At 31.8% G+C, this 21,640-nt stretch overlaps 1 protein-coding gene across 1 annotated transcript; it reads right to left on the reverse strand.

Moving 5' to 3' along the window:
- Window positions 1–17,935: 17,935 nt before the first annotated feature.
- Window positions 17,936–19,091, reverse strand: LOC127076464 (stem 28 kDa glycoprotein). Its single transcript, XM_051018126.1, has 3 exons — window positions 18,640–19,091; window positions 18,350–18,559; window positions 17,936–18,277 (listed from the first exon to the last, which is right to left on the reverse strand). Exons 1-3 carry the CDS (start codon window positions 19,035–19,037, stop codon window positions 18,097–18,099), a joined length of 789 nt encoding a protein of 262 aa, XP_050874083.1. The 5' UTR covers window positions 19,038–19,091; the 3' UTR covers window positions 17,936–18,096.
- Between the last annotated feature and the right edge of the window lie 2,549 nt (window positions 19,092–21,640).

Below are 21,640 nucleotides of genomic sequence, written 5' to 3' on the forward strand. Positions count from 1 at the left end.
CTCCCGTGCCCGTCTGCCTGCTCTTTTTAATGCGCACAACAGAGAAAAACAAATGTTTATTTTTCTTTTTATGAGGTTTGTATTGTACGTCATATCAAAAATAATATTATTACACTTTGAAAATGGTAGACAAAGATATTCAAAATTATATTGAAGCATGTACTATTGATATTGTGTAATCAATGACGTTCTTTAAAATGAATGCCGAACATGAAATCTTTATTCGAAGTATTTTCTTTTTCATTGCAATTATTTTTCATAGTAAACAAAAAATGTAAGACTCTCAAATTAGATTTTTTTAGAGAAAAAGATAGTAAAATTAATAGTAAGTAGTGTAATATAGCTTTTTTACCTTATAAAGATTCAAATCAATTCTTCATACACTATTTTATTAATGCGTTGAGATTTAAAAAACTACAAATACATGAAGAAATGTCATATCATCAAATAATACATTCAAAATATATCTCAGCTAAGCAATGTGGGATCAAGAAAATCTAATTTGAGTCTGTGGCCATTTTCAAGTCTCCTTATTGCGCTACATCGAGTTTTTGTTTTTACTCCCGTGCCCGTCTGTCCATTTTTTTTATTGCGCTTACATGTGTATATCTTTTATGATGTTTTTCACATATGTCATGTTAAAAAAATATTACTTGAACGCATTTCATAAAAATAAAATTAAGATGATATATATTCACTTTTAACATGTTTTAGTAAATTATGACTTAAATTTGAGAAATCAACATTAAAAAAGGCGGAACACCCCCCCTCTCTCTCTCTCTCTCTCTCTCTCTCTCTCATATTTAAGTAATAATTTACCCCAACATATTGAAAGTGAATATTTATCATCTTAATTATATATAAATAAATAAATATTCCTATCTTTTTCAACCAATTTTATCTTTTGTATTATTAAATTTCTCCCTATTTTCATTTGAATATCTATTTTTATTTTCTTATTTTTTTCTAAATCTATTATTTTCCTTTCATTTCACACTATTGACCAACATTATAAAGAATAACAACAAAAATGTTGCAAATATAATCGGTATTTAATTCACTTGCAATAGAGTGTCGGATGCTAATAATGACCAATAAATCTATGAAACATCATTAAAAAAGAAAGTATTTGCATATAATGTGTTAGTACCTTAGGATTGACATTAATTTTATAAAATAAATAATGTAATCACCTTTGTTGTTTTAATATGTTGGGTTGAAGAAGTTCAACATCTGGACCAACATGTCATGTAGGATGTCATAACATCGTGACTGTGACATCGCGTCTGTGTATAAAACTGAATTAGTTAATTCTGTTATGTGTTAACTGATTCAATATTCTGGGATTAGTTAGAATCCTATGTGGCGTTATTTGTGGAGGTCTTGAAGACTCAATCAGAATATTTGGTGAATATACAATTTCTAAATATGGAGATATTTTAGGAACTAAAAGGTTGAAGACCTTGATTGTAGCAGAAGTTTTCTGTTGGATTTGTAACAGCAAAGGAGAAGTTTGCTGCGGTTTCTGAAGGCCCAAATCCAGTTGGATGTTTAGGTTATAAATAGCAGATTGTAACCTAGGTTTTATAAGCCTCAAACAATGAAAAATTAGGTGTGTGTGAGGTAAACCTCCCAACCTGTGGGAAGGATACCATGTGTTTCTCAGTGCTCAAAGCATGAGATTATTTGTAACTCAAAGCCTGTAGGTAAGAGTTGTTATGGTCTTGAACGAAGCTGTGAAGCAAGTTCAAGTTGTTTAGCATTACATTGTAATTGTAGTGATAGGAATGGAAACTGGTGGTTTCTATCTAGGAGTTCCTAGGTATAGATTGCATTAGGTAGGGATTAAGTGAAGAGTTGTAAACGGGGGAGTTTAACTCTGAATTAATACTGCTGATAGTGGATCTTCTTCCTGGCTTGGTATGCCCCCAGAGTAGGTGATGTTGTATCGAACTGGGTTAACAATTACTTGTGTTTTTACCTTCTGCACGTTATAATCCTGTCTGTTATAACTCAGTATGTATTTCAGTATGTTTATTAAGAGAATAATAGACCTGGTACATAGCCTACTGTCTGAATGTCTAACAGAATGTTATGACATTCATCATTGACAGCATATACTGAATAATAGACTGGTTGGTCTTTTACAGTACAACATTTGGTACAGTCTGTTTTCAGGAGAATAACAGACCTAGCATATGGTTTATAATCTGGACGTCAAACTGAATGTTGTGACATTCATTCCTGACAGCATATGCTAAATTGTAGGATGGTTAGTTTTTCTGTTTCATCATTTTTCTCAGGCTATTCTTTAGGAATCCAATAGCTGAGCTAAAATCCAGGAAACTAACAACTGAGCTACAATGAATGAAACTAAGAAATAGCCTGTTTGTTAGCACCCTAATATGTGGAAATTAGGTTAACTTGCTTAACCTTAATTTTAGGAAATACAAGTACAAGGCCCAAGTGCTGCAATGTAAAAGTTCAGTATTTATTTCAGTCTGTTTTTCAGGAGGATAACAGACCTGACATATGGCCCATTGTCTAAATGTCTAATTGAATGTTATGACAGTTATCTCTGTCAGCTGATACTGAAGTATAGCCTGGTTGATCTTTCACAGTACAACAAACTGTAATGCTGTAACAGGTGATGTTCAAATCAATGTTGAGATATCATGCTGAGAACTGTGCAGGCTCAACAGAAGTAAGTGCTATGATTGATCTCTGTTGTGACTTTGTACCAGAAGGACAGAACTGGGTGTTCTTCCATTCTATGGTGATATAGTAGCAGATGTCGTGACATCGGTGAATGTGTGCAGATTAGTACTGAGTTTTAATTTGTATAAATGTCTTGCTGTATTAGTAACAATGTTGGATCAGATGTCATGACTTGGAGTAGAACATCTGAACTCTGACTACGCCAGAATTTCAATTGGTATCAGAGCTGGCATCCTGTTCTGTTTCTCGATGAGATCCATGGGTGATACTTTCTGGTATCTTGCAAGGAGTTATGGTAGTACTGATGTTAGAACCTGTGGAAGGTTCTGTGATTTCCCTGAATGGTCCCTTGAAGTTGGTGGATGGACTATTCATGACAGGAACTGTGTGTACCTGTCTCTAGAGGTTGGCAATTGGCCTTTGTGTGGGACAGCTGTGCTAGTATTGAATCATATTCACACTAGGTATGTTCTTGGAGGCTGATCTGGTGAAGTGTGTGTTCATAGGTTGAGTCGTAGTATGACTTCCGCTGCATAATACCTGGCAAAACTCAAACTCTGATGTAGTTTCCCCTCATGTGGATGAAAGGCTGCTGTATTCAAGATTTTATCATAATCTACTGAAGATGTCAAAGATACTTGAGTCTCCTAAAGTCCACTCATCATGACGTTCTCACTTCAGGATGGTAAGAATCACCTGATCACTGATTATCTTACTCTCTTGGGTAATGCATATGAAGACCTTGAAGACTTTCAAGGGGGGTTTGTTCCAAGGAGGTGGAACTAATGTTCTATGTGATGTTAGAACATGTTGTTCAACAAGTATGTAGCTACTGGTTGAATAGCAGATGTCTTTGGGTGTCAAACAAAGGGATACTTGTGTTTGGAACCTACTCCTGACCTGGAAGAGGAGACATCTGTGTGTGCCAAGTTGACAAGGGTAGGGTCAACTGTGTGTGTGCTCAAGAAGGTCACTTTTAGACGTCTGATCTCTAGAAGTGGAGCTGGTTGAGATGTGACAGTGTGCAATTTCCCGCTGTTTGTCTTATTCCTGTAGATTGATCAGGGTTGGATAATTGTTCCCTGAAGTACTATGTTGTGTTGGAAGACAAGTCTCCTGGATGTTAGAAGTCAATAATGGGGTAACCTGATTGCTATTTCATTTAAGAGGATTGGGATCATGAATCTTGTTATTCAAACACCACGCTCAGAAGTGACAGTTCCTTCAAGGAGTGAGAATGTGAAGATTCAGAGGTATAACTCATAGAGTTAGTTGCCATTGGTAGGGATGGTGTATGTCATGTTGAGACCTTTGTGTACAATGCCTGGATATTGGTGTGGAGTTTCCATGAGTGTTAATTTGAGGGGGAGTTTTGGTTAACCTCCTCACGTTTGGTCAGCCTAGGTTCTGGTTGGGTGTTGACCTGTGTCACATGGGTTCTAGCTGTTGTGTAACACATTTGCAAGGAAGGATTCATCTCTCTCATTCCTAAGGGTGAATCTAATCTGGAAAGATTCCCAAAACGGTTGAGGTGCTTGCAAGCAGAAGATGTTGACACAAGAAGAGTATTTTCAAAGTATTCTTATGGTGGAAGTATCTGAAAGGATAATTGGGAAAGGATTTAAAATCAATGTCTACTTGTGCCAAGTACAAGTATTTAATTGACTATCCTTGGAGCTCAAGATAACTGATGTTCTTAAAGATGTTGGAACATCTCTTCTTCAAGACCCTGTGCAGAATCACAGGAAGGATAGTACATTGGTTCATGATCTATCCTTTTGGTGGCAGCAAAAGCATATGATCTCTGAAAAGGTTTCCTGGCAAGAAACATGTTCAGCCTTGGTGTGTACAAGAAGAAGAAGACATCATAGTCTTGATGGTGGTTACTTGGATCAGTTTATTTCTGATCTAGGTAAGGAAGTGCATTGGCTAATGCACACTGTGGAGTTAAGAACAAGTGGCAGCATTCTTGACATCATGGAAACAACCTTGCTTTAGGAAGTAGAATCCTTGGTATCGCTGAAGGGTTAGTCTCTAACTGGTCCTTCTGAAGACTCATGCATCAGAGTGTCTGATGTCCTTGGAGAAGAAGCAGGGATTTATCAAGGTGTGAGCCTGGATGACTTAACTGCAAACCTGCAGGATGAAGGTTGTTTACTCAAACTTGGTTCCACAATCAAGTCTATGAGAGCGTTGAACTCTTGTTCTGTGTAGGGAGGAAGTTCTTTCAAGTGGCAGAAGAAGGAGCTGAATTCAACAGCTAGATGTTAAAACACAATGTGTGACATTTGGTTCAACATCAGAATCTTAGTTGGTGAAGTGGCACATCAACTTAAGATAGAAGGATCTACAGAGTTGTAGATTGGGTACTTCAAAAAGATCGTTCTCATTGCAGTTCTTTGGAGTTACTGGATGGAGAAGATGTTACATGTTCATGTCGTGGAGAATCTAGGTTTTGTTTAACATGTAACTTGAAGGTCAAGTCTCACTTGGAAGGTCAGAATATCTTTGGGAGAAGTCTGATAAACTTGGAGAGGTCAAAAAGTGGCATTTGACTTTTTCATATGAGGATTCATAAAGGAGGTAATCAACCAGTGGCATTTGGTCTATCTCAGAAGTGAGTTCGAAGAATCAAGATAATCAACATATGGCAGCTGATTATTCTTGAGGAAAGTCTGAGACAAATTACTTTTGAGGTGAAAAGTAGTAAGTTGAAGACAAAAGGAGGTGTTTTCTATTCATTTCTTGGAGCTTGTGGTAGGAGTTCTGAGCTATCTATGGAAGATTATCTCTTGTAATGAGATGAGAATGTATATGTCCCAATTCGTGTCTGGGTTCTTTTAGATCAAGCTGGTGACTCAGTGATATCTGAAGGTTATCAGATGGGGTTCTTTGTTATACTGTGAAGGATGTCCTAACTTATGTTAGAACATTTTGTGATGTGGCTTTCTGTTCTGGTTAGAAGAGAGATTGACACAAAGTGTGGATGTGTTCAGCCAAGAAGGTTGAACAGAGGGAGTGCTCTTGAAGACATGAAGATGCATCTTATGTTTTCCATTCATCAAGTGGTCGGAGTTCTCTTTGAATCAGGAAGTATGTGAAGGTCCAACTTTGGGGTGTTGGATATGTTCATGTGTGATCTCCATGTCTCAAGAGGAGAATGGGTTGCTCATGTCAGGGGGAGTTCTGTCCTTGAGCTGCAAGTAATCATCAAGCTTGTGGTCTATGTGTTCTCAGATAACAAGGTATGGCACCCTGTTAGTTATTGGGATGATGTGGCGTGTGTCAAGGCTGAGTGAGCAGAAGAATGTCTGACCGGATGTCATGACATTGCCTTAGACAATACTGTTATTTCCTTATGAAACTTACAGTCAGGAGGAAATATGGATGTGGTGTGTCTCATTATAATAAGCCTGAGTGTTACAGTTGGGGGGGGGGGGGGTAACCATCTACTGAGTGTTATAGTTGTAGTGGTGCTAGGTGTCAAGCTACCACTGGAGGTACGAAAGCGGACTTAGGAAATGATGATAGGGAGAATACATGAAGAAAGCATGCAAAAGCCGCGTTGAATGTTAAGACATCGCGTGCAACGTGTCTGACTGCATATATGGAATAGTCTACATGCATTGGAACTGTTGTATCTGAAAAGAAATAGTCAAGAGCTATAAAAGGTATTCAAAGATAGTCTGAGATATTGTTGGTGATTCTCTGACTGATTCTCAGCCAATATTTATGAATCTTGACCAAGCATTTACTCCTACCGTTAATTCCTAAGCATGGTCTGGCCTATTTAAAGGATGCATCAGCACTCCTCTTCTCACAAGAGCGACATTACATTCCCTCTAAACCACGGGGTTTGTTAAGATTTGGGCATACTGCGCCTGGATCTGGTTTTGTGAAGGTTTCATTTATAAATGTTTAGCTAAAAAGGGGGAGAGAAACATTGTCCTGAGGATGTACCAGAAGCAAGCAAAATATGGTAGCGAGCAGAAGTTGGGTTCAGGCACAAAAGTCACTAACAGGGTATATCACTCGTGTCTTGTGATCTGAGTTAAGAGGATAGTTGTGTCCTGTGATCTGAGTTACATGATCTATGTACTCGGCATTACATATTCTTCAGGAAGCTCTAGGGTTGAGGGGAAGGGTTCTGATGCACCTGATTCCTGTACAGCTTCTTCTTCATGTACACCAAAGTTGGTGTTCATGATAGTGCTGATAATGACAAAGAGGAAGTGCAAACCCATATTGAGATGTGGTGTCTAGTGTAATGTTTATTTGTTTTAGCTAAAATTTATCAAAAGGGGAGATTGTTAGTACCTTAGGATTGGCATTAATTTTGTAAAACAAATAATGTAATCACCTCTGTTGTTTTAATATGTTGGGTTGAAGAAGTTCAACATCTGGACCAACATGTCATGTAGGATGTCATAACATCGTGACTGTGACATCGCGCCTGTGTATGAAACTGAATTAGTTAATTCTGTTATGTGTTAACTGATTCAATATTCTGGGATTAGTTAGAATCCTATGTGGCGTTATTTGTGGAGGTCTTGAAGACTCAATCAGAATATTTGGTGAATATACAGTTTCTAAATATGGAGATATTTTAGGAACTAAAAGGTTGAAGACCTTGATTGTAGCAGAAGTTTTCTGCTGGATTTGTAACAGCAAAGGAGAAGTTTGTTGCGGTTTCTGAAGGCCCAAATCTAGTTGGGTGTTTAGGTTATAAATAACAGATTGTAACCTAGGTTTTATAAGCCTCAAACAATGAAAAATTAGGTGTGTGTGTGTGAGGTAAACCTCCCAACCTGTGGGAAGGATACCATGTGTTTCTCAGTGCTCAAAGCATGAGATTATTTGTAACTCAAATCCTGTAGGTAAGAGTTGTTATGGTCTTGAACGAAGCTGTGAAGCAAGTTCAAGTTATTTAGCATTACATTGTAATTGTAGTGATAGGAATGGAAACTGGTGGTTTCTATCTAGGAGTTCCTAGGTATAGGTTGCATTAGGTAGGGATTAAGTGAAGAGTTGTAAACGGGGGAGTTTAACTCTGAATTAATACTGCTGATAATGGATCTTCTTCCTGGCTTGGTATGCCCCCAGAGTAGGTGATGTTGTACCGAACTGGGTTAACAATTACTTGTGTTTTTACCTTCTGCACGTTATAATCCTGTCTGTTATAACTCAGTATGTATTTCAGTCTGTTTATTAAGAGAATAATAGACCTGGTACATAGCCTACTGTCTGAATGTCTAACAGAATGTTATGACATTCATCATTGACAGCATATACTGAATAATAGACTGGTTGGTCTTTTACAGTACAACATTTGGTACAGTCTGTTTTCAGGAGAATAACAGACCTAGCATATGGTTTATAATCTGGACGTCAAACTGAATGTTGTGACATTCATTCCTGACAGCATATGCTAAATTGTAGGATGGTTAGTTTTTCTGTTTCATCATTTTTCTCAGGCTATTCTTTAGGAATCCAATAGCTGAGCTAAAATCCAGGAAACTAACAACTGAGCTACAATGAATGAAACTAAGAAATAGCCTGTTTGTTAGCACCCTAATATGTGGAAATTAGGTTAACTTGCTTAACCTTAATTTTAGGAAATACAAGTACAAGGCCCAAGTGCTGCAATGTAAAAGTTCAGTATTTATTTCAGTCTGTTTTTCAGGAGGATAACAGACCTGGCATATGGCCCATTGTCTAAATGTCTAATTGAATGTTATGACAGTTATCTCTGTCAGCTGATACTGAAGTATAGCATGGTTGATCTTTCACAGTACAGCAAACTGTTATGCTGTAACAGGTGATGTTCAAATCAATGTTGAGACATCATGCTGAGAACTGTGCAGGCTCAACAGAAGTAAGTGCTATGATTGATCTCTGCTGTGACTTTGTACCAGAAGGACAGAACTGGGTGTTCTTCCATTCTATGGTGATATAGTAGCAGATGTCGTGACATCGGTGAATGTGTGCAGATTAGTACGGAGTTTTAATTTGTATAACTGTCTTGCTGTATTAGTAACAATGTTGGATCAGATGTCATGACTTGGAGTAGAACATCTGAACTCTGACTACGCCAGAATTTCATAATGCTTTGATAATCATGAAAATAATAAATAGTACATAATCAACGCTATAAGAAAAACACATGATAGTCAACAAATCAATAATCTATCATCTTCTGCACCACCATATCTTGAAAAACTCATCTTATGCACCACCATATCTCGAAAAGCATGTCAAAATAAGAAATGATCAAATAAACTTCTACGCTCCACGTCTTGCTCGATCCTACTTGTCTCAATTGGGAAACCTGCACTAAATCCAATTCTAAGAACATGCATTTTTTCTTCTTTTTCCCTTTCATTCTCTCTCTAAATTTTTAATTTTTATTTTGTTTTCGATGAGTGTGTTGTGGATGGTACTCATGATATGAGGACGTTGAATATTTTGATTAGTAACAGTAATCCATGAATAATGGGTTGGTTGGAATAAAGATATAATTGGAATGAAAATAGGTCACTTCAAAATATCATATCCCCATTATAGATAGTTATAGATACACTAAATAGAATTTATTAGAATTTAAAGTAAGATGTCATAGGTTCTCTGAAATACTTCAGTGTAAAATTCTAGGAAACAATTTAATAATGCAAATGGCATATTATAATAATTAAAAATCATATTGTACTTCTAAGTTGTTAAATTCTAAATTGTTTTAAATTGTTTCCTATTCTTTTTCTTAGCATCATATCTCTCATATTATTTATCTTAATTTATAATCTCTCTCCGCCTTTTTAGTATGCACACACGCAAAACAATTTTCTGTCCATAAATCTATTTCGATTTTTAACTAAATAGAAAAGAAAGATGGGAAATTGTATGAGTCAGAGTCAAATATAGATAGAAGGATTTGTAGTAGAAAAAATATCTCAAGATACATGTCATTAAAATGACAAATAGTAATCATTAATCATCTCTTATGTAATACTATATGCTTTAAAAATCAGAAATATAATAATGTAAAATAAATTGGACCAACAAACTTAAGGAAATAATAGACTATATATTTTAGCAAATTTGGTAATTATAGGCATGTTATATTTGTTCTTTAAAACAATTAATGGTAGAACTTAAAGAAGAAAATTGTGAACATAGATTTAAAAATATCATATAATAAAAACAAATAAGTCATCAATGAGAATATGCAATAGTTGATCATTACACTGAATCTCAAATAAAAACAAAAAAGAAAACATGGGCATATCTGTCGCTATCATCATAATGAGTTTGTTTATTCTTGATCATCATACTAATGTTAAATTTGATCAATGTGAAAACATTAGCATCTTTGTGGTAACATTGTGAGAAATTGAGAAAAATATATGTCGTACGGTCATTAATGCCACAAACATGAAAGATCTCTCCTGATAATATCAATGTGTTGGGGGTTGACAGCCATATTCTCCATTTCTCTTGATAATGGCTTCCATGTTGATATCATTGAAAATCCAAAATCTTCTCTCTTTTCCTTCACTTTTTTCCATCTACTTCTCTTTTTATCTCAAAAAGTTATTTATATGTTCATGTGCAATAAAACAACACATAAAGGGAAAAATCAGTTTCTCATATAACAACACAACTTTAGTATAAAACATAAAAATTAACTAATAATTCCATATATTTTAATAACAATTACGGTCAAGTAAAATGAAATTTAATAATTAGAAAGACAGAAAGAAAAAAAACTTAAATGGTGAAAGTAAAAGTTCAGTGCTAAATCACTTATCAATTATAGATAAATCATTTTCCAAATTTCTCAACTTTCCTTCTTAAAATCACCTTTAAAGCAAGTACGATGATTTAAGTGATATGAAGAACTCAGAGGGAGATAAAAATCAAAAGGAGAGTGAATTGGGATATAGGCAAACCATTTTAGATTTTACCGAATCAGTTAAAATCTGAACACAATACAAAAAAATAAACTAAACAAATTTTGTAAATAAATAGCCACTCCAAAACATTGTATCCCCTTTATATATATATATATATATATATATATATATATATATATATATATATATATATATATAATCCTAGCGTTCAGACGGGCACTCCCGTGCTCGTCTACCTGCTTCTTTTAATGCGCACAACAGAGAAAAATAAGTGTCAGTTTTTCTTTTTATGAGGTTTCTATTGTAGGTCGCATTAAAAATAATATTATTACATTTTGAAAATGGTAAACAAAGATATTCAAAATTATATCGAAGCATGCAAAATACTATCGATACTATGTAATCAATGACGTTCTTTAAGAGGAATGTTGTACATGAAATCTTTATTCGAAGTATTTTCTTTTTCCCTGCAATTGTTTTCCGTAGTAAAGAAAAAATGTTAGATTCTCAAATTAGATTTTTTTTAGAGAAAAAGATAGTAAAATTAATAGTAAGTAGTGTAATATAGATTTTTTTTTACCTTATAAAGATTCGAATCAATTCTTCGTACATCCCTTTATCAATGCGCTATTGAGATTTAAAAAACTACAAATACATGACGGAATGTCATATCATCAAAGAAATACATTCAAAATATTTGACTCGCTTGAATATAATATGGGTTATTGTGACAAAAAAAATGTATACGTGGAGAATGAAGATACTTTGTTTTAGTCTAGATTTGGTAGAACAACAACTATGACTTGTTTATGAATTACTTGGATTTCTGGTAAAAAAGGAAAACAATGTACTTAGTAAATATATATGATTTTATTTACATAAACCACTAATAGAAGTTAAATTCATGCATTCAACAACTATGACTTGTCTCTTGATATTTTTTTATGTTATTTTGATTTTAATATAAATTGTTTTTGTAAAAAACTTTGTGATATGGTCTCTCTCTCTCTCTCTCTAAGGACTCAATCCACTATAATCAAAATTTGATTACAAACTCCACAAAGACAAATCATCTTTGTCTTCTTGAGTCTATCTGACTAAAGGATAAAAAAATTATGGCTGATCTCTCTCTCTCTCTCTCTCTCTCTCTCTCTCTCTCTCCCCTAAATTTTTGATATCATCATTTGGAGTAATTAAAAATGATGATATATCATACATATATAGGACCACTCAAGTTGATTAATAGTTTATAGGTCATTAATTGAATAACAAAACAATATTCAAAATTACAAATTAATTTATAAAACAAATATTTACATGAACTTTATAGATTCACCCAAATTGAATAACAAAACAATATTGCCTTTTTTTCCATGCTCTGTTGTCTTGTTCCTATAATATTTATTCATAAGCCTACAAATCATAATGATACTTTTGTTAGCATGAAATTGAAACATAAAATAAATTTTAAAAAACATTCGTAAGACCAATACAACAACACACAACAAAATTCATCTTCCTTTTTATTTTTTTTTATTTTTTTTTTAATTATTCATCCCCAAACTCTATACTAAACAAATACTAATTTCTTAGAATATTTTTTATTCCAATTTCCCATGATAAGACTTCCTATTTCACTCATAAATCCAAATAATTTTCAGAGGAATGCAAAAATACCTTCTGGCAATTCCCATTAAAGATTTCTTGCATCCCTTATGCAATGTTGATGGGAAGAAAATCCTTTCATCCTCAAGAATTCTCGTCGTATGCTCGGTTTTGCGGTTATATTTTCTTTTCTGACGTGTATTATTTTTATTGTTTTAAGTGTTCAATTGAGGAGTTTTATAGTAGTTTGTTAAGTGTGATAGTCGTTTAGTCATTAAATGGCAGGGATAAAAAGGAAAGAAAAAAAAAGCCATATCAAATTTGTGTATTCCTATTATATATTGTAATAAATTATCGATTATAGATATATATATCAGATCAAGAATCAATGAAAACTATGACATTCCATTACAAACTAATATTTATTAAAAAAAGATGAGGTATAAAAGTTAAAAAAGAATATACTGGTTCAATAAAACTCTTAATCTCAACAGAAAACACTTAATATGATAGTTATCTTTATCTTATAAAATTCAACAAAGAGTATTTAACCCAATAATACAAAACAACCTTGTTGCATACTCATGAAAAGAGTAAGTGGAGATGAAGATGGACATGAGATTGAGTTTGTTCTTAACCTTTAAGAGATCAACAATTGCTTCTCAAATTTAGCTTCTATGGTATAGAGAATTCCCAAATTTACTTTGACAAACTATATAAAAGCACATAAAGTGGATTAGTATAAAAGTTGTGCAAAATTAAAAGTTGTCAATTTCATAGAGCCTTGCCTTTTTATTCAAATTTTGAGATTTGTGGAAGAAAAAATTTGAGATCTGTGGAAGAATAAACATTACAGGTAACATAGAATTATGGATGAAAAAGTTGAAGAATAAATTAGAAAACTAAGCATGATAATTTAACTAAAATAATCATTGTTTCTTCTAAGAGACCAGGAAATATTTAATTTAGTTCAATTATCAAAAACTATATCATATGAAAATAGATACTTCGCTAAATACAAAATACTTACTGTAAATTTAAGGCATTCAGTTGTTTGGAATTTTTCACTATGAAAATTAATAATATCTTGATAATCAGTTTGCATGCCCTCACGAAGCCTCCATATCCCACTCACAACATAGTCACCAAGTAATGTCACCTTCCATATCTACATGGGCTTCCCATTTCTGTTTTCATTACACTGTGTCCATTTTTCCTATTCAAACATTAAAAAGAATATTTAATAGAAACATTTTTGAAAATAAAATATAAAGATAGGGCGAGAGTGAATTGCATTTTTAATGCAAAAGAAGTTATATTTCTTCCATTATGATTTTGGTAAAATAAAATATACATGAATAAATTATAAAGCAACAAAAACCTATCTTTCTTCCTAACAAACACAATTACCGTTTTAAATGTCCAAGTGAAGGATAGATGATGACTTCCATCTAGAGACCAAATTACTTGATACTATTCATTTATGTTGACAGATTAAAAAAACATTAGTCATATTCAGAATGTGTTTGAAAGTGACGGACATTAATGTTTCATCCATAATTCCATGTTACAGTAATGTTTCAATACTTATTTTCATATGATATATAAACGGCCACAAACTGAAGCTTTTAAAAAAATATAAACTGCCACAAACTAAAGCCTCTTATTTTATAAAAAAAGTGAATTGTGTCTTTGTTCCATTTTGAAATTAATGTTCTCAGTTAAATAAAATCTATTACAAAATACAGTTACTATTAATAGAAGTTGAGGGGTAATTAAGGAATAAATTAAGGTCATACCAAAATTCTATATCCCCTGTATATATAGTTATAGATTTAACGATGATTACAAAATATTTTAAAACTGCACGTGAAAAAAAAATTGTTTTTAAAATATTTTTCAAGTTGTTTCAAATTAAGGTTACTACGGAGACTTTTAAGGTTGCTAGAGAGTAAATTAATAAAATTATTGATTCTATAACTATACTTATTTAGATGATTAAAAAATATTTTAAAACTTCAGGTTAATTTTTTTTTTGTTTTTACAATACTTTTCAAGTTGTTTCAAATTAAGGTTGCTACATTGACTTTTAAGTTGATTCTAACTATACTTATTTAACGATGAGTACAAAATATTTTTAAACGTCAGGTGAAAAAAAATTATTGGTTAATTAATGTGCTTTTTTTTGACACAATTACTGCATTTATAAACTTTAGAATTTTAACATTGAATTCAATATTGTTTTTCTTTAATTATAAAGAAATAGTTTTCTTTAATTATATTTATCTTACAAAATATTTTGTTTGATCATCTTAGTTATCAAAGATTTAAACTTCTATAAAGAAGAACATATCAAACAATATGAAAAATCTATTGAGTTAGAGGTTGCTTATATCATAGAATTTCTTTTTATCTCAATGGATAATGTGGGAAAGTATAAGTCAACTTACTTTCATTAGAAGCACAAAAATTCTAAACATTAAATTTACACATTTATTGTATGATAGTCAAAACTCTAAAATTTTCAAACAACAAATTCAAAAACACAAATATAAAGATAAATACAAATTGATAAGGTGGTTGGATTTACCTTCTATGAATAAGCGTAAGTATTAAAATCCAACACAAATTCACTTGTAATCTAATCTTACTCCTGATGTCTCTCAAGACTTGCAAATTGATAAGGTGGTGGTTGTCTTTAATCATGCGGTATTTTTTGATATAAGATCTCTGAAAACAAATATAAAGATAAATACAAATTAAAAGTTAGTTATTTTGATATAATCATACAATAATTTTTGCTCTTCTAAATAATTTTTGCTCTTTGAAAGGAAACTGAAAGTGAAGTTATCATAAAAGTGGTTAAGAAGACGTTTACAAATGATAAATTTAGAAATGTTTGATTTGTAAAAATTTATCATCAAGTATCCCATCCAAAATAATATTAATACTCTTGTCATAAAAAAAAACAAAAATGATGAAACATAAGTTTGAATTAACCATCTATTAACATGAAGAACTGATCTTTCTTTTAATGTAGATGATCACAAATTTCAATTTGCTTTGTTTCATGTAGTTTAATTGACATTATCTATAAAAAAAACTTTTCATGTAAAGGAGAAGTGTGTATCCACTCTCGATTTAAGACATTAAGGGAATGTTACTTAACTATGACAAAGAAGAAAAGAAATGAAGAAAAGATGAATTTGAGAAAATGATTTGGTTATGGAAGAGAGATATAGTAAAAGAGGAAGGAGACAAAGGTGGGGTTGATATGGTTATGAATTTTTCTCCTAACTTTCGTGTGGAGAGAGAGAAAAAAAAGAGAGAAAGAAAGAAATGTTTTTATTTTTGAAATATATAGTTTCCTTCTATTTATATAAATATATGTATCATTTATGCAATTGTGTTTTGAAACCATTATTCTCTCTCTTTGATCCATTCTAAAACTGTATTTTCTTATCTTCTTATTACATATGCAGTTATCATATATAGTGGTGTTGGAGGAACTTATTTAGTATATTTGATGTGTTGGAGGAAGTTATTTGATGTGTTCATGGAGGTTACATATTTAATAAATGAGTTTTTTTTTGTATTTTTTTTAAATTTAATAATTGATAGTAATTGTAACAATGAATAAAGGATAAAATTGGAAGAAAAAAAAGGTCATACCATTTTTATGTATCCCCTTTATCTTATATATATATATATATATATATATATATATATATATATATATATATATATATATATATATATATATATATATATATATATATATATATATATAAAAGTAGAGATGATATCGAACCAGATTTGCAACACATGAAAGAAAATAGAGATAATAAAGAAGAGAGACAAATAAAATTATAGACAATTGCTTAACATTACTTCCATATAAAATTCTAAATTAATACGAATAAGAAAATAAAATAATGATGGTTTCTTTTACAATTTTGTTAAGCATAAATCATGGTTATAAAAATTTAATGTATTATCTATTACACAACAGTGAGGTACCAATTTTGTAAGTAGAATGAATAAATAAACCAATTTAAAGTGTAATTAGGAAAAGAAAATCATATCCAATATACACTTATATTTTTATGATAATGGAGAAAAGCAAAATAAACTTATCTTTATGTTTATGTTTTTCAATTATTTTAAATTTTTTGTGTGAAGTTTTAAAAAAAAATCCTTTTTTAAGAACAACAATATATGATCATATCTTACAACAATGAGGTGTTTAAGTTACGAAAAAAACGGTCATTATCGTTGGTAAAAGAAACTATTGTCAATTTTAAAAATGTGGTGAGAGGTTATTAAAATAAACTATATTGGAAGTAAAAAAACTGCATATTAGAAAGTTACAATAGAAAATCAAAAGTAAGATAGAAATATAATAAAATGAAATTAAAAATAGGCCACTCCAAAAAGATGAAATTAAAAAAGAAAAATAGAAGAAGATTTTTAACTTGTGTCATGCTTCAACAAATGATGGAAGTTATAGATATTATATATTATTTTGTCGGAGATGAAAGTTAGTTTATCAATTGGTAACCAACAAAAGATACTAATCATTCAAATTATTTATAAAAAAGATAAAGGGTAATGGGGAAAGGTGATCTCATTTATATATAATTATAGATTATGAATTCTGATGGAAAGGTGATGGGGAACCTTCGGGAGTCTGATAAATAAATTTTTTAAATTTGTTTGTTTCATACTCTATTTTACACGATGTAGACGGTCTGAATTTAAAATTTTAGTCGGTATTATTCTAGTGAAGACAAAAGTTTGTTGAGAAGGACCCTTTATATGGATGACCTTTGAATTATAATTTAGAAAAGTGATATCGGACTTCTGGAAGTTCAAAAAATTGTTTTTCTTATTCAATTTTACACAATGTTAAAAGATTCGATATTGAAAATTTTAGAAGTGTTCTTATAATGAAAGAAAGAGTCTATTGAAAATGACTTTTTCCGGTGGAAGACTTGACATCCAATGATCCAATATCTTGATCAGATTAATCATCAATTAAAATTTTAAAATATTGATTTAGTATGTAATTAAAATTCTAAGAAACATATTTTATTTTATTTTATTTTAAAATTTAAAATTTTAAAACAACAAAATAAATATGTCAAAACAATAGAAAAATACTAAATTATAATTATTCAAGAACATAGTACTTAAGAAAAAAAATAGTTATATATAGATTAACTTTGCTCAACTTATAATTTTTTTTTTACTAATTTATTACTAATATTGAAAAGAATGTTATTAGTATTTTGAAAAAAATAGTTAATTATAATACATAAATAAATAAAAATAATATTTTTGCTACATATACTATTAATTTTTATCGTTAAATGAAATACGTATGAATGATCAATGAGTACAATGTTGATTTTAATGATAGGGTGAATTGAATTCTTATGGGAACTTTCACATTCTTAATGATAGTGGTAGATTTATAAGTATTAAAAGTAGTGTTGTTTGAATGAGAGTTTTATAATTTTAATGATATCACATGTGTACATTTTTAGACCAATCTAATTGAGAAAAATTATAATTAAAACCATTATATTCAAGTTTAAGGGAATTTTATGGATTGTATTCCTTGTCCCCTTTCATTAATTCAAGTTTGTTTGGTTATAAAAAAAACAAAACATCATGAATTTATAATTAAAACCACAAAGTTAAGAGAAAGCTAGTATCTCTCATGTCACACTGTTAATTTTATTTGAGAAAAATACAGAAAGTTATAGCTAGCTCATAATGGATTACATCGATATAGAAATATAAAATCCAATTTTCAAGTAGCTACTTATTAAAGCATGGAAGGAAAGCTAGTAATTATTTAAGCGATGTAGTAGATAGGATCAGGGAGCTTGAAAGTCCTATCGCCGGTATTGGTTCCAAGTATATCACTCCATTGATCACCAATGTTTCCAATTATTCTGTATCCTTCCTTTTCCAGCTTCTTTCTCTCACTTGATTTGTATGTTACTGCTGTTTTACCATGATATATTGATAAATCCCTGCAACCATATAAACAGTGTTTCTTACACTTTATATTTTATCCTAATATAATATTTACAAATAAAGCTTACTTTAAAATAAGCTTTTCCCATGTTTGATATCCAGCAAGTTTCAAGTTCGTAGCAGTTATAGCAGTTTGTTTAAGTGGTCTTCCGGTTAAGAACACAATCTTCACACCAAGAGACAACAATTTTTTGTACAATTTCTGTGACTCTGGAAGTGCTGGTGCTTCTCCAAGGTCAACCCATTCATTAAACAATGTATCATTGTATGGATTCACCCTATATCAATAAACATATAAATGATCAATTGATATATAGTCAGAAAATACATGAAAAAAATAGATCATGAGTATACATACCCAAATCCATGTTTAGCATAATATGGAAGATTAGATAGTGAAGTTTCATCAATATCAAACACCCATATATCTTTTCCATCTCCACTTATATTAAGAGTTTTAGCATAGTAATAACCTTCACGGTTAACAGTTTTGGAGTCAGCTCTATATTGATCACCTAACATATAATTTCCAACATATGTTTCACATTCTAGTGGAACTGTTTTCCAGTTAATAACGTTGTGTGTTTCAACACCAAGTCTCCAACTAGAACATGACACTTCTGGAATGTAGTGTCCACCTGGACCAGTTTTTATCCGGAGTGGGAATATTTTGTTGGTTGAACCATGTTCATGGCTTACAACATCACCATGACATGTTGTTAAAAGTGTAACAAACAAGAAAAGAAAGATCTTCATTCTTACAAATGATTAATTTGCAACTTAACTGATGATTATTGTTGAGGACTTGTGTTCTTTAAATAGACAATATATGTAGCTGAGGGATAACATGATTGTGAGTATAATGATAAGACAATTAATGAAAAAGAAAACGTGTTTGTTGGATAATAACTTTTGTGGAGCCTATATGTTGTATATGGATGGTATTATAGGTATGAAATGAAGTTGAGTCTATTTTATTTAATTAGACATTCAAAGATAATGCCCCACTAATTGAATGTTTTTCTTATGGTTATTTTTTAAATCAACTAACAAAGTACAGTAACAATTCGAACTCGCTTTCGGTTGGAAATCCATCAAAATTTATGGAGAATTTCAATCAATCTTAAAGAAAAAAATTATTATCACCCCTATAATGACAATAAAAGAAAAGAATAATGGAGAAAGAAAATAAAGAACGATGAAGGAGAAGAAGAATATTCTGCGGAGTTTCTCTTTACCCATAATCTATGGAAAACTTGTTTATTCACTTTACAACTGCAAAATTCTATAAATATAATGTTATGAATACAACATTCACTTCATTAAAGGAATAATGGTCACTCCCTCTATTTATAGATTTAAGTTAACTTAGACCCCAAAACAAAAATCCAAAACTATAAAAGTCAAAAATAGCTAACACTATTAAAAATATGCCTAAGTCGAAATCTTGTGTGAAATAACATGCTTCGACACACTAACACAACTCAACACAGATGACTCGACACTTCCTTGTTTCTGTCGAACAACCTGCTTCGACACAAAAATTACAATTCAACACTTTCAACGTGAAGACGAATAATCCCTTTTCTTCATTCTTGATTACAGGATCGGCCAAACATACATAGACCTAACACAAATTTTAAATGGAGGCTTTCTTTTCATTAACAAATAATTACTTGAAATATTTTAAATATATTTTTAAAATATTTTTAAGCAAGGATTCTCATTCCAAAATTTTAAAAAATCACAGTTCCAATAAGGAATATCTTATATAATAGACCATTTAGCACCATTTTTATAGGCCAAATCAAATTCGGAACATTACAAACTAATCTATTAAATAAAATGCCGTTTCTAAGTTTCCAAATGCACGAGAGATCCGTCAACCACGCTACTCCATCCTTACCTTCTTTTGTTTTACTTCTAAGGCTTCTCCTCCAATCGAGATAATTACTCCAAACAGGGCCTGTGTTGCTCACTATTAACCCAAGCCAAGACTCCAATTCTAGCCAAATTCTTTTGATCACCTTGCACTGAAAGAATAGATGATCCAAATCTTCTTCTATTTGAAAACATAAAACACATGATTTTTGATTTGAATAATAGATGAGATCCGGCAGTAAATTATTAACTTCCTGCATTTTGGTTTGTAAAATTTCCAACAATTGCATGGGTATCCCGAAGTCACCCCACTTCCATTCTTCATTGCACTAAGACCCCATCTTTACCGCCGGATCTCCCTACTTCTTGTTGGCCACATACAGATTAGGAAATAAGAATTTCAAAGTAAATTCTCCACACATTTTACGGACCAAAATGGTATAATACTTCCCTCTCCAAGTTTGAATGAAGTTTTCCCTGCAAAATCAAAAACAGGTATGTCGGTTTTGTTTTCTACCTTTGATAAGTTGTCCCACCATATTGATTCAGACCTTCTATTATTGTTGTTGTTGTTTTCTCCTGTCAAAATTTGATGCTCATAATTCCCATATTTGACTCTTAACAAATCCATCCAAATAGTTATTTTTTCCTCTAAGATCCTCCAAAACATATAATCATCATCCGAAATACATGATTATATTTCTAAGTCAGCCACATAGCATCCTAAAAACAAAAACACCATCCAAAATACATGATTATATTTCAGCAAAATACAACAACCGACGTTCTAATGGTTTTTTCTTTTTATGGGAAACTTAGATGTGGTCCTTCTTGGTGGATGAAAAGTTGTTGTTGGTCTCTGAAATGCTGCAGTGCCTCTTCTTACTGGTACCCTTCTTTGGAGTGCATGAGTTGGTCCCTGAAATGCTGCAATGCCTCTTCTTGGTAATACCCTTGTTTGGAGTAGGGGTTGGTTGTGTTTGTCCTTGTGCAACATGGTTTTGATTTCTTCTTGGTGATAACTTTGTTTAAAGTCTTGTTATTGGTTCTGTTTAGGATTGTGTTAATTGAGTTTGGGTTCTTCTTGGTGATAGTCTAGTTTGAAGTCTTGGGGTTGGTATTGTGAATTTATGTGTTGGATTTTTCTTGGTTATAGTCTAGTTTGAAGTCTTGGAGTTCGTTGAGTTTAGGATTGTGTTGATTGAGTTGGTTGTGTTTGGACTTGTGTTGATTGAGTTTGTTGTGTTTGGGATTGTTCAAGTTGGGATGGTTGTGTTTGGGATTGTGCAGGTTGTCCTGGTGCAGTTCGACATGAGGATTTGTTGTGGCCAGACACACTGAGCATTTATTTGGCAGCCCATTCATGCTAACAGTTGTTGTATCTTTTCTCTTCTGATCAACATCTTTGTTCCTTCTTCTCTTAGGCCTCCCCAGTGCTCTTCTTGATGGTGGTGGCAGTATGTTGGAGGTATGGGGTG

This window comes from Lathyrus oleraceus, chromosome 4, assembly GCF_024323335.1.
Source record: "Lathyrus oleraceus cultivar Zhongwan6 chromosome 4, CAAS_Psat_ZW6_1.0, whole genome shotgun sequence".
NCBI classification, from domain to species: Eukaryota; Viridiplantae; Streptophyta; class Magnoliopsida; order Fabales; family Fabaceae; genus Lathyrus; species Lathyrus oleraceus.